General features: G+C 46.5%; 1 protein-coding gene across 7 annotated transcripts in view; it reads left to right on the forward strand.

Annotated features, from left to right (window-relative positions):
* The first annotated feature begins 358 nt into the window (after nt 1–358).
* Nucleotides 359–12,293, forward strand: part of ACVR1B (activin A receptor type 1B) — a 33,214-nt gene continuing 21,279 nt past the window's right edge. Inside the window, exons 1-2 of one of the 7 annotated variants that reach the window (XM_049625502.1) lie at nt 454–542; nt 1,780–6,869. Coding sequence is in view for 2 of the 7 variants with exons in the window: in XM_049625503.1 (XP_049481460.1) it covers nt 452–542 (91 nt within the window). In the remaining 5 variants the exon portion in view is untranslated. Of the gene's footprint in view, nt 543–573; nt 6,870–12,293 lie in introns of those variants that run through there. The other 6 variants (XM_049625500.1, XM_049625503.1, XM_049625497.1 and 3 more) reach the window with 6 other exon arrangements.

Consider the following 12,293-nt stretch of genomic DNA (forward strand, 5'->3'; position numbering starts at 1 on the left):
CGGGACGTGATGGGGGCTTGAGGCTCGGCAGTGGGGATGAAGGGAACGGGAACACGCACGCGACTCGCCGAACATTCGATGCGGGGGAGGGGGTCGGTGCTGATAACTGCACGCTGGGCGGGGCGCAGGCCAGGGTGGAGGCCGCGTGTCAGGCGCGGGCCTCTCCGCGGAGCGCTCCGCACCCACCCGTGAGGTGGCCGAGGCGCGGGCCCCTCCCACCCCTTTAACAGGGACACTCCCCTTTAAGGCGGGCGCCCGCGCGCACCCGGCCCCGCCCTTCGGGGGCGCGCGCGGCGGCCGCGGCGCCGGCTCGGCCGGGAGCGCACGTGCCGGCGCCGGGCGGAGGAGAGGGAGGCGGGAGCGGGGCTGAGGGAGGAGGGGAGGCGCCGGGGGCGCGCGCGCGCGCGCTGGGCGCTGCTGGGCTGCGGCGGCGGCGGCGGCGGCGGTTACTATGGCGGAGTCGGCCGGAGCCTCCTCCTTTTTCCCCGTTGTCCTCCTCCTGCTCGCCGGCAGCGGCGGGTCCGGGCCCCGGGGGATCCAGGGTGAGTCCCGGGCCGGGGGGCGGGGGCCGGGATGGAGAAGGCCGGGCGAGGGCGAGGCCTCGCGCCGCGGCCCCTAGCTACAGCGCGCCCCCTCCCCACGCGCACAATATGGCCGGGTGGGGGGCGCGGAGGAGTCGGGGTGACCCTCGGTCGGCGTCCCCAGACCCCCGAGGCGTGGCTGCCCTGCCAGGACCGAGCTCACGCGGGGCCCCTGGGGACCCGAGCCCCCTTCCAGACGGAACTGGTTTCGGGGAGCTCTCGGGGTCGCGCTCCCAGCACCCCCTTGTTCCATGGAGGGGAGAGCGGGATCCCTTACCTAAGATTTGGAGATCCGTGCTTCTGCCTCTCAGCGTGTCCAGGGGCGGGGGTCTTCCTTCCCTCCCACCAGATGCTCTTGGGGGGGGCGTCTTTTCTCCCGCCAAGATTGAGGGGCTCTGGCGATGGGTCTTTGCTTCTCCGAGGTACCCTGATGGTGCGAGCCCTTGCGCACCTCAGATGACAGGGGAAGGGGTCTCTAACCTTTCCTTCAGGACCTGCACTTGGGGTGTCTCTTCCCCTCCCTCCCCTCCCTCTCCTTCTTCCCTAATGTTCTGGGAAAGGGAGTCACATTTACCCTGCGCACAACCCCTTTGAGTTCAGTGGGGCAAAACCCCCCACATACACATGCCCCGTGGAAGCTGTTGGGAGGAAGCGAGACCAACAGGCCCCTAAACGTTTTTGTAGCTTGGCTGTGGAATCTCTTTAACCCTAGGAAACCTAGTTCCCGAATGGTTAATCTGCATCTAGGTGTATTTGCTTTCCGCCTCGCCTCCCCCACCCCACCCCAGGGGGCCCATTCAGTTAATCACTTTGTGGATGCCTTTCAGGTGAAATCCTAGAACCTACCTCCAACCCCCAAGATTATTTAAAGATCCCACCACTGGACCGACTCCGGCCCTTGGTCAGTACTTATTTACCTTCCCACACAATCCCTTTTCCCAGCCCTGCCCCCCACGCACTCCCCCACCCTCACACGCCCCTTACCTTCCAACCCCCACCCTTCCCACTCTAGAGGTGGGCACCTTTTCTGTGGGACACCCGGCTCGGTGTGTTGTTTATGAGGCTTTGGGGGCAGAAAAGAGCAGATGAAACCCTAAAATATTTAACTTAAGAGACTCGTCTTAAATGTGTTTTGGCATTGGGGTAGCAGATGAAGGTTATATTTGGCAGTTATATTGAAGTGATTATTGACCCGCAGATGGATCTGGGAGAGACGATCAGGATTGTATTCGCTCCCGATGTACAAAGCCTGTGCTTTGACTTCTCAGCAGCCCCTAACCTTCCAGCTATGGGAGATCAAGTGTGTGCACTGTGGCTGTCCTCTCTACTAAAAATAATGATTCTCAGGTGGGTTCAGGCTTCTTTAATAAACCAGACAAACAAGAAAAGACATCATCCTACTTTGGAGTCTCAAAAACAAGTTCATTATCTCCAGCTTTGATATTTGCTCCCAGTGGTGTAGCCTGTGCAGTGGGGTCTTTGTTCACTGGCTAATGCTTCTGTTAAGCACCTCGTGTGTGTTCCTGGGTCTCGCTGCTCTGTGTATGGGTAACATGCTGTGGGATCTGATAAACATGGTGAAGGTGTATGAACACAGGCCGTCGGTTGTGGTAAGATCATGGTTTTCGTGAATAATATTTGCCGGGCCTTCTTATGGGCCATGTTCTGGGAATGTGTAACATGATGTTATTTCTCTAGTAGGATAGTAAATAAGGAGGCTCAGCCTTCAGGTTTGTCATTTTGTATGTGTCTGAGTAAATCTTTTCAGTTCTCTCCATAGAATTTTTTTATACTGGCCCTAATATATGTAAGATTTTTTTAACAGCCATTTCCCTGTTGATTTGGTGTAATATCTGTGGGGTTTTTCTTGTGGTGAGCCTAGTTAAGAATGTTTAATTGGTAATCCAACTGGTTCTGAATAGGACAGAGTTCATTTTTTGTAACCTTCCTAAAATGGATGTTTGTTGGGATGAGGATGGGTGGGCATAATAGAGAGTTAGTTTCTTTTTTTGGTAAATTGGAAATTAGGTTGTGTGTCCAGCAAACATTCTCGAAGGCCTTTAAACTTCTTGGCCAGACACTACAGTTTTTTCCGGGACACATCTAGTTGCCAATAGTGCATGCTACAGAGACCACTGTTGCAAAAGGCTGAAAGTAAAACGTCAGTTCTGGGAAAATAGAGGCTGTGGGATAACAAGAAGTTGATTGCTTTCCTCCCCTGCATTTCCTCTGTGTGCTCCCCTAGGTGGGCTGGAGGAGTGGCAGAGCCAGGGAGCCTTGATGCCTGGTACTTGGACGTGGCATGAGGGCATCAAGGGATAGGTGTTTCTGTTAGGGCATGAACTGCGACTTTGTGAAAGGCCAGTGACAAGGAGAATGAGTTCCAGGTTGTAAACAGCAACCACTTGATGGGTATAGCAGGTTCTAAGGCCTACTTTTGGAATTTCCACAACAGTCTTTAAAAATATACAATTGCATTTGTTAGTGGTGGGAGAACATGACATTCGTTTCTTAAGACCAAAGCAACGAGGGAGACATTTGAGGTTCTGATAGGAATATTTTGAATTTCTGTGAGCAGACTTCATCTAATTTCAGGCCAAGTCTTAGAATTTTGTTGAGGGGACATGGATTTGAAGTACAGTGAGAGCGAACTCTTGTAGAGAAAAAGAGAATCTCTGGTTACTTTTGTTAAAAGAGCTCCTGGAACAGATGTGATTAAAACATAATAAAATGGCTACTCTGGTTAAAGGTTGGAGCCAGATGGAGGGAGGAGGCCAGGTCTCAGCCCTAGAACTTTGCTCCCTTACAGGTTGTCCTTGAACAAGTCACTTGCTTAACCTTTCCGTGACTGCCTCAGTTTTCCCTCTGTAAAGTAAGGAAATGGTGTGTGTAGTTCTTCTTGGGACATTTGTGAGACTAACTTGCTGATAGCCAGTTGGCTGGGAGGTATTTTTAGACACAGTTTCTGACTTCAGTGAAGGAGCAATGTTGGGCTACTTTTTATCTTACGGGGCAGAATAACATACTCTTGGGATTGATAGGGGCACCACATGCCACCGCGTGGTTGATTTCTTCTGATTCGTGCATATTTTTGTGGACCGTTTCAGATTTCCTCAAGTTAATTTCTGTCTTTTGACAGGCTCTTACATCGTATCCCGGGCAGCGTACCTGTGCTAATCAAAGACAGTCTGGAGGGAGCGACCTGCTTTAGGTTTTATTGGTTTGGCAACGTTTTAATTCTTACGCAACTCTGGGTATGTTTATGGCACTATGTAAATGTTACATAAGAACATGGAGGCTGAGAGGTGGCTGGAATGGTGCCTGTGAACACAGGAAGGTTAGACTGAGGACTTCATCCGAAAGGACCTTGGGAATCTGCAGTCAGTACAGGAAGAAGCTGCACTTCATTTTCCTCTAAAAACCTTTTTAGATGATTGTGTCTTTCAGGTGGACTGCTGTGTTATAAATAGGTTTATTCTCCACCGGTGAGCTAATTGTAACCTTGCTACCAAAATATGAATCAGTAAACGAGGAGACGTGCTGCTGCTTTCGGCATGTCCTGTTGAAGCTGCTTGTTGCATTTTGGAACATGAGTTGAATTGTGTTGCAGTCTGTTCTCATAATAACTCAGGAGTACAGGGTGTTGAGGTGGAATGGAATTCTCAGTCCATGGTGCTTTAGATCTTCTTTATTTGTGAAGGTTAAATTAGAATACCGAAGTGGCTCTTTTGTTTTAATTTTGAAATCCTTATTGTTTACTGTTCAGCATTTGCTCAGAGCAGCGGTGAACATGAATTCTGGAATCCCGCCTCTTTGTCTTGAATTCTTGTGTTACTGGTCTGTTACAGGAGGAGTTGATGTAAGGGGGTCTTATCTAATTTTCCTCTCTGTATTTATAAAAAGCAAATCCTGGAGTCCCCTTTCTCGCCGGTCCCTCCGACGCCGGAAGTGCTGCTGGCGTTGGTACCCCATCAGTTCGGCCTGGCCTGGGAATGCCAAAGCCTTGGTCGGAATCAGCCCCTCAGACCCGCAGTGTGGCCCGCACCTCTCCCACTCTGTAGGCACTGCCTCATGGTCACGTTCAAATACCTACCTACCTGCCTGCTCCTGGGGTTCGCTCTCCTCAGTTTCTCTCACACACTTGGTTTGACCTGCGCTTAGGCTTTCAGAGGCACCGTCCCTGCTCTTGCCTGTTCTCTCTGCCTGCCGGCTTCTCCGCCAAGTATAAATGTAACACCAAGCAAAAATGCTATTTCGGAGCGTATCTCTCTTTCCCTTACTTGGTAGAGCCGCCAGCATTTGGTTGAGCTGTGAAGTTTCCATCCCAGACCATCTTACCTGCTCTCTGGGTTTCAGAGACAGTGCCTCCTCGGGCAGCTCTGGTGTTCTTTTCGGTTTTCTTCTCTCTCCACTTCATCCCAAGCCTGCGCTTGTCTCGTTGAATACCTTGAATTTAGCGTGATGAAAGTAACTGCTCTTCCCTTTAAAAGTATCAGTCACCCCTGATGTTTACACAATTACGTATGGGAGATTTCTTTATTCATTAGGTTGGGTATGTGTGTGGAATGGTTCTTGGCTTGGGGAGATGATCCCAAGAGAACAAGAGAGATAAAAATCCCCGAATCTGTAACTGTCATGACAGTAGCAGTGGCTGAGACTGAAAATAAATAAGTAAACACAGTTCTCAGTCATGAGTGCTCCGGAGAAAATAAAACTGAATGATGTGCCAGATAGAGTGTGCTGTGAGCTACCATTTCACGTCTCTCTCAACTTCATGGTTTCATCTGTAAAACAAGGCTAATGTAGCCCAGTGTCTTTATTCATGGTACTTATGTTGTGTAAAGTTGACTGGAACACCGGATTAGCAAATACTGAACTACTGCTCCTAGGGGAGAGATGGCGTTAGGTTCCCGTGAGCCACTGGTCACCACATTTTCGTCAGGCAGTCAGTGCATAACCTTGCTAATGTGTGTGTTTCTGTTTAAAGACATCTTATTCAATATATAGTGTTGGTTCATTAGCCTTGAAATTGAGGCCAACAGTACCACAATGCAAGCCTGAGCAATGCTTATCTGATACACATATTGTCTCCGTAAGGCACATCGCCGTCGTCTTGAACTTAGGAACGCTGGACAGCGTCTTAGCACTACCCTTGGGGGCCGTTTTAAGTGGTGAAATCACCAAGAGAAAAAAATGCAGAAAGGGGAAAAGTGTGGCACAGAGTATACTATGAAAAGGACGCATATATATTTACTGTATGAAAGCTGGAGCAAGAAGACAGAGCGTCGTCCCCTTGTTCACTGTCAGCCGGGAACACATGTGTCGGACGACTCACGTTTTTTACCACTCTGCACATGTGTGTGAATGCCCGTGAGAACGCCGAGAGTATTGATTTTGAGGTTACAAATAAATTTTAATGAGTATGGAACCTATGGATGACCTGTATTTCGTGAGAGCCATACAGATAATTGTGGCAGAGATAAAATTATATCGTGTGGAGTTCCAAGAATTCCTAAATGGTTTCACTGAACCAGAATTTGAATATAGACAGAAGTCCCATTTACAGCCTGTAAATAAGCTAAATAAATATAGAGAGAGTACTACTCTAGTGGTCTGAAGATTCCTTTAACACATACTTATTGAGTACCTACCATATGCCAGGCACTATCATAGGTGCTAGAGGTACAACAGTAGACGAAGGAAATAAAAATGCCTTCCTTCATGAAGCTTACCTTCTGGCAGGTCACGTGGACGATAAATAAAGATACTATATAAGGTGATTCTGCCTACCATGCTCCACCCTCTGCCCCCTCCCCCCAAGATTTCCTGCCTTTGGAATATACCACCTTCCAGTTATGAAACATGAATCTAGGCACTGCTTTGAAAGGATTTTGTAGATGTAATTAAGGTCCCAAATCAGGTGATCTTCAACTAGGGAGACTGTCGTGGTAGACCTGACCTAACCACGCTAGCCCTTTGGAAGCACTTTTCTCAGCTGATTGCAGAAGAGGAAGTCGGAAGTGATCTGGCTGGTTTGGAAGAAAGTAAACATCCATGTGTGAACTGCCCATGGGGGCCACGTGGCCAGGAACTGCGGGCCAACTCCCAGAACTGAGAGTGGTCCCTGGCTGTCAGCGAGGAGGGAAATAGGGACTTCAGGCTTCCATCCACAGGGCCGTGGAGTTTGCCAACAACCAGTGAGCTTGAAAGAGGTCCCAGCCCTGAATGAGAAGGCAGCCCTGGCCAACACCAGTCACGCTGTGTCTGGACTTGTGACCTACAGAATCTGTGAGATAGTAAATAAGTGGTGTTTGCAAAAATGTGTGCGTGTGGTGGCTTAGATGGATATGTGAGGGGAAGGAAAGCAGGAAGGGAACTAGCTAGCCAGGATGGGTTCGAGGGGACTTGAGACCTGGTGCCCAGCCATGCTGGTGATGGAGCTCGCGTGTGAAAAATTCTTTGACCGCATGTGGCTTTCGTCTACTGCCAGTTACCTTTTCCTAGATATTTGTGAGTGAGTGAGTGAGTGAGTGAGTCAGTGGAGGAGAGAGGAGATTATGGGTGCTTTAGAGATAAGTTTTTTAGGTGGTTGCAATGTTTGAGTTGAGGAATCCGAACTGAAGCAGGTCTTTTTTTATTAAGTAGTTGTGGTGAACCTGCCTTGCCCTAGATCATCATGTGTTGTCTTGGTGTACATTTGTATATCACATTTTATATTTGTGGTCGATAAAATTGAATTGTAATAAGCATTCATTTCTAATATCCAGGATGAAGCTGAATGGTGAGAGGGGTACTGAAGAGTCTGTGCTTGCCCGTTAGAGGTTGACACACAAACTGACTTTCCTTCTTCTTCTTGTTGGAACAACCACAAAACTAGGAAGAGTTTAGACCCTTGTCACACACCGGGACGGCAGAAGTGATAAGGGCATCTGGTTTACCAAACATTTACCATATACTCAAGGGTTACGCTAAGGACTTGTACACTTACTCTGTACAGCTGCTCTCTGAGCGCTCTTATCCCTGTTCTGCAGATGAAGGGACTGGGGCATGGAGAGGTTCAGTGCTGAGCTTGAGGTCTGTCAGACTCCAAAGCGTATGCTCTGCATCCTGTACTCTACCATATACTATGAGGACTATGAAAGTAATTGGCTAACCAGTCTCTGCCTCCAGTCTCTCACTTGTCCTCCATGCTATTGCTGGGTTTAACTTTGGAGAGCATGCCCTCTGTATCTCATGGTTCTACTGCTTGTATGTGGCCTCCAGGATAACCCCCAGACCCTTAGCCGGGCATCACAGTGCATCTGATCTGGCCTGGTCTCCCTTACCATCCTTGTCTCTGGCTGGAACCTTGCGCCGGTCTGTTCGCTGTGGACCTAATATGCCTTGTGCTTTTCTTGGCCTTGGCCTTCTCTTCTTAGCCAAATCGACCCATCCTCCAGTGTGGGATCTTTGTCCTCTTGCCTTCCCCTGGTCGATGAGTCCATCCTCCTCTTTTGTCCATCCTGCTCCTCCCAACCTCCCAGACTCTGCCCCCTAAAAATTGATGCTAGGAACTGGCTTATTCTTGAAAGAAAATTTTTTTAATGTTTATTTATTTTTGAGAGACAGAGCATGAGCAGGGGAAAGGCAGAGAGAGAGGGAGACACAGAATCTGAAGCAGACTCTAGGCTGTGAGCTGTCAGCACAGAGCCTTACGTGGGGCTTGAACTCACAAAGCGTGAGATCATGACCTGAGCCAAAGTCGGATGCTTAACCGACTGAGTCACCCAGGCGCCCCGGAACTGGCTTATTCTTTATGTGGCTTTATCCTGTCACAGAGCCTTGCACATTTTAAGTAGTTAATAAGTTTGTTTAAGTGAATCCATTCGGTTCTTTTCCATCCTCTCAGCAATATCCTAGGTAAAATATTCCAGTTCTTCCCTGCTGTACTTCTAGTATCTCCTATATGTACAGTTTTTATCCTAGTCACTTAAAAATGCTACAGACATTTGTGAGTTACTTGGAACATGATAAGCTCTCTTCCTACCTCACCTCTTTCATCTTTGTTTTATTCTACCACCTACCCGTTTTATGCCAGCCAAATGCACTTGATCTCAGCCTCATTAGTTTTATTCTCAGCTCTGGCTGATTTTTTTCTCCTTCATTGTCCCAGTTGCCTGAAACCATTCCTATCCCTCTTCTCGCTCAGAACTGTGACGTGCACTGTCTCCTCTCCACTCATCCATAGTATAGGAAATAGGTCAGGGAGCAAATACAAAACACCACTCATAAATATCGTCCCCTGCCCTAATGAGCCACATGTACGTCTATTTCAGTACAACAAAGAAAGAAAACAGAATGATTTTATATGTTTGTTATAAACTGTAGGTGAAGGAGAAGTATCCAGTTACTAGTAGATAGTCTGAACATGACAGCTGAGTCCATACGCTTCTCTCCTAGGAACACCGGGCACGCTCTGTAGTAACGATGCCACTCAATCCAGTTTTACCTTGACATTTTCCTGGGCAGCAGGTGGGCCCTTGTAGATACTCAGGTATTTACAGTCAGCCATAAATTAAGCTGCAATGACAGGTCTCCTTAGCATAAACATCAAACGTCTCTTTTGAGTGAGAACAAAGCTTTCATTCTCTAGACCTGAGGCTTAGGGGTGAACTTGTTTAAACAGCTCTCTAAGGTTGGGTTTGTCTCCAAGTAGAATGTCAGCAAGGCAGTTGGTAGAATAGATATAGTGTGGAGCTGGCTTTTCAAACACCTTTCTCTTATGCAAACCCCATTCCGAGACCTTTCCCAGATTGGAATTAAATACCAAGCTTATCAAGTGTCTTATTGTTAAATCTCTGGGTTTTTTCCCTCCTCCTACAAATAACTTCCTTTATTAAGTCAGTTACATTTTTTTCATAAGTGCTTTTTACCAGTATATGTTTTGTTTTTTTTAGGTACTACCCAACTACACATGTAAAACTTGACTTTATTTTGGCTCTTGGATACTTGAGAGTTTTTGTTTTGCTTTAATGTGTTTTTAAATCTAATTTTGATGATGGTGAAGGGTGAAAATGTAACTTGGGTCTTTTTTACCAACCAGTAGCAGCAGCTGATTGCTTTACTTCAACACTGCAAGATTTTTCTACTTAGGTTAGAGTTGTGGCTGCTGGTATGTTGTCAGTTCCCAGTTGTTGTCCCCCATCACTCCCTGCCAGGAGAACCAAACGTTATCTCGATTTTGTGACAGTTTAGTGCCAGACACCTCCATTTTTTTAACCTGATTCAGGATTTTCCCAAACATTTGGGCAGTTGACTAGATCAGAAGTTACTAAACACCGGTTTTCTTCTTTCTTTGTCTTTTTCCTTTGTCTTTTTCAAGCAGTGGAGTTCTTTTAAGAGTACACACGTAGAAACGTATGTATGTGGATGGTAAAAGCCACTGTGGCAGAGCCCCCCTTCCTTCTCAGATTATTAGGCTGAGATTTATTAAGCCCAGTGCTATTTGCTAGACGCCAGTGAGGAAAGGTGAAGCAAAGCAGGACAGTGCTTCCTCCCTTGTGGAGCTCAGAGGTTGCTGGTACATCTTGGAGAGCATGGGGGTTCAGGAAGGATACAATCTGAAGAACACTATACCTCCAGTTTTCTTTTTCTTTTTTTTTTTTTAATTTGTTTAAGTAATCTTTGCACCAAATGTGGGGCTCAAACTCATGACTCCAAGATCAGCCATTGCATGCTCTACTGACTGAGCCAGCCAGGCGCCCCCACTTTTAACCATTTTAATGTATATATTTTTAACATTTATTTATTCTTGAGAGAAAGAGACAGAGTACGACCATCATCAGTGCTGTTAAGTAACCTCATAACCTTGTGCAAGCCATGACCACTATCTGGTTCTGGAACTTTTTACCCCAAAGGAAGTCCCGTAATCCATTAAGCAGTAACTTCCCTTCCTCCTTTCCATACTACCCCCAGCCCCTGTCAACCACTAATGTGCTTTCTGGATGTTTAATATCAATGGAACCGTACGGTATGGGGCTGCTTTCACTTAACGTAGTGTTTTCAAAGTTCATTCATATTGGGGCACTTGGGTAGCTGAGTTGGTTAAGCATCCGACTCTTGATTTCAGCACAGGTCATGACCTCGCTGTTCCTGAGTTCGGGCCCACATTGGGCTCTGGGGTAACACTGTGGAGCCCACTTGGGGTTCTCTCTCCCTTTCTCTTGCCCCTCCCCCTCTTGGACATGCGCCTGTGCGTGCCCTCTCAAAAACAAATAAGTAAATAAATAAGTAAGGAAAGAAAGAAAGAAAGAAAGAAAGAAAGAAAGAAAGAAAAAATAAAAATAAAAGAAATAAAATTAAAAAAATAAATAAAGTTCATATTGTAGTGTATATCAATAGTTTATGCATTTTTATGGCTGGATAATACACCACATTTTGTTTTTTCGCTCATTGACAGACATCTGGGTTGTTTCCACCTTTTGACTATATGCACAGTGCTATTATGAACATTCATGTATAAGTTTTTATTTGAACACTTGTTTTCAGTCTTTTGGTGATATACCTAGGGTTGGAATTGCTGGGTTATATGGTAATTGAGTGTTTAATTGACAGAGGAGCCATCAAACTTATCCGCAGTGACTACACCATTTTATGATCCTACTGGCAAAGTACGATATGAGGGTTCTGGTTTCTCGGAATCTTCACCAACACTTGTTATTTTTCTTTTTCTTATGGCCTTCCTAGTGGGTGTGCAGTGGTGTCTCACTGTGGTTTTGATTTTCATTTTCATTTAAAATTCATTTGCGTCTGAGATGATGTTGAACATCTTTTCATGTGCTTTTTGGCTCTTTGTGTATCTTTTTTGGAGAAATGTCTATTTAAGTCCTTTGCCCATTTTTTATTCTGTGTTGTTATGAGTTCTTTTTGTAATCATTCCGAATACTAGATCATTATTAGATATGTGATTTACAAATATTTTCTCCCATTCCATAGCTGTCTTTACATTCTCTTGATAGTTTCCTTTGATTTACAGTTTTTAATTTTGATGAAGGTCAGTTTATCTGGTTTTCTTTTGTTGCTTGTGCAGTTGGTGTCCTATCGAAGGTACCGTTGCTAAATCCAAAGTCGTGAAGTTTACCCCTGTTTTCCTTTATAAAGTTTTAGAAGTTTTAGAATATAAGTTATAGTTTGTATATTTAAGTTGTTGATCCATTTGGAGTTAATTTTTGTGTCCAGTGTGAAGAAAGGGCCGACATCATTCTTCTGCATGTGGGTATCCAGGTGTCCAGCACCAAGTGTTGAAGACTAGTTTTTCCTCTTAAATGTTCCAGACATTCTTATCAAAAATCAGCTGATCACAGATGTGTAGGTTTGTTTCTGGACTCTTAGTTCTATTTCTTTGATTTGTATCTATACCTTTTTTTTTTTTAAGTTTATTTATTTTGTGAGAGAGTGCACGGTTGCGTGCAGCATGCGAGTGGGGGAGGGGCAGAGAGAGGAAGAGAGAGAATCCCAAGCAGGCTCCGTGCCGTCAGTGTGGAGCTGGACCTGCGGCTCGATCCCATGAACCGTGAGATCATGATGTGAACTGAAATCAAGAGTCAGGGGGCGCCTGGGTGGCTCAGTCGGTTGGGCGTCCGACTTCGGCTCAGGTCACCATCTTGCGGTCCGTGAGTTCAAGCCCCGCGTCGGGCTCTGGGCTGATGGCTCAGAGCCTGGAGCCTGCTTCCG

This window comes from Panthera uncia, chromosome B4, assembly GCF_023721935.1.
Source record: "Panthera uncia isolate 11264 chromosome B4, Puncia_PCG_1.0, whole genome shotgun sequence".
Lineage (NCBI taxonomy): Eukaryota > Metazoa > Chordata > Mammalia > Carnivora > Felidae > Panthera > Panthera uncia.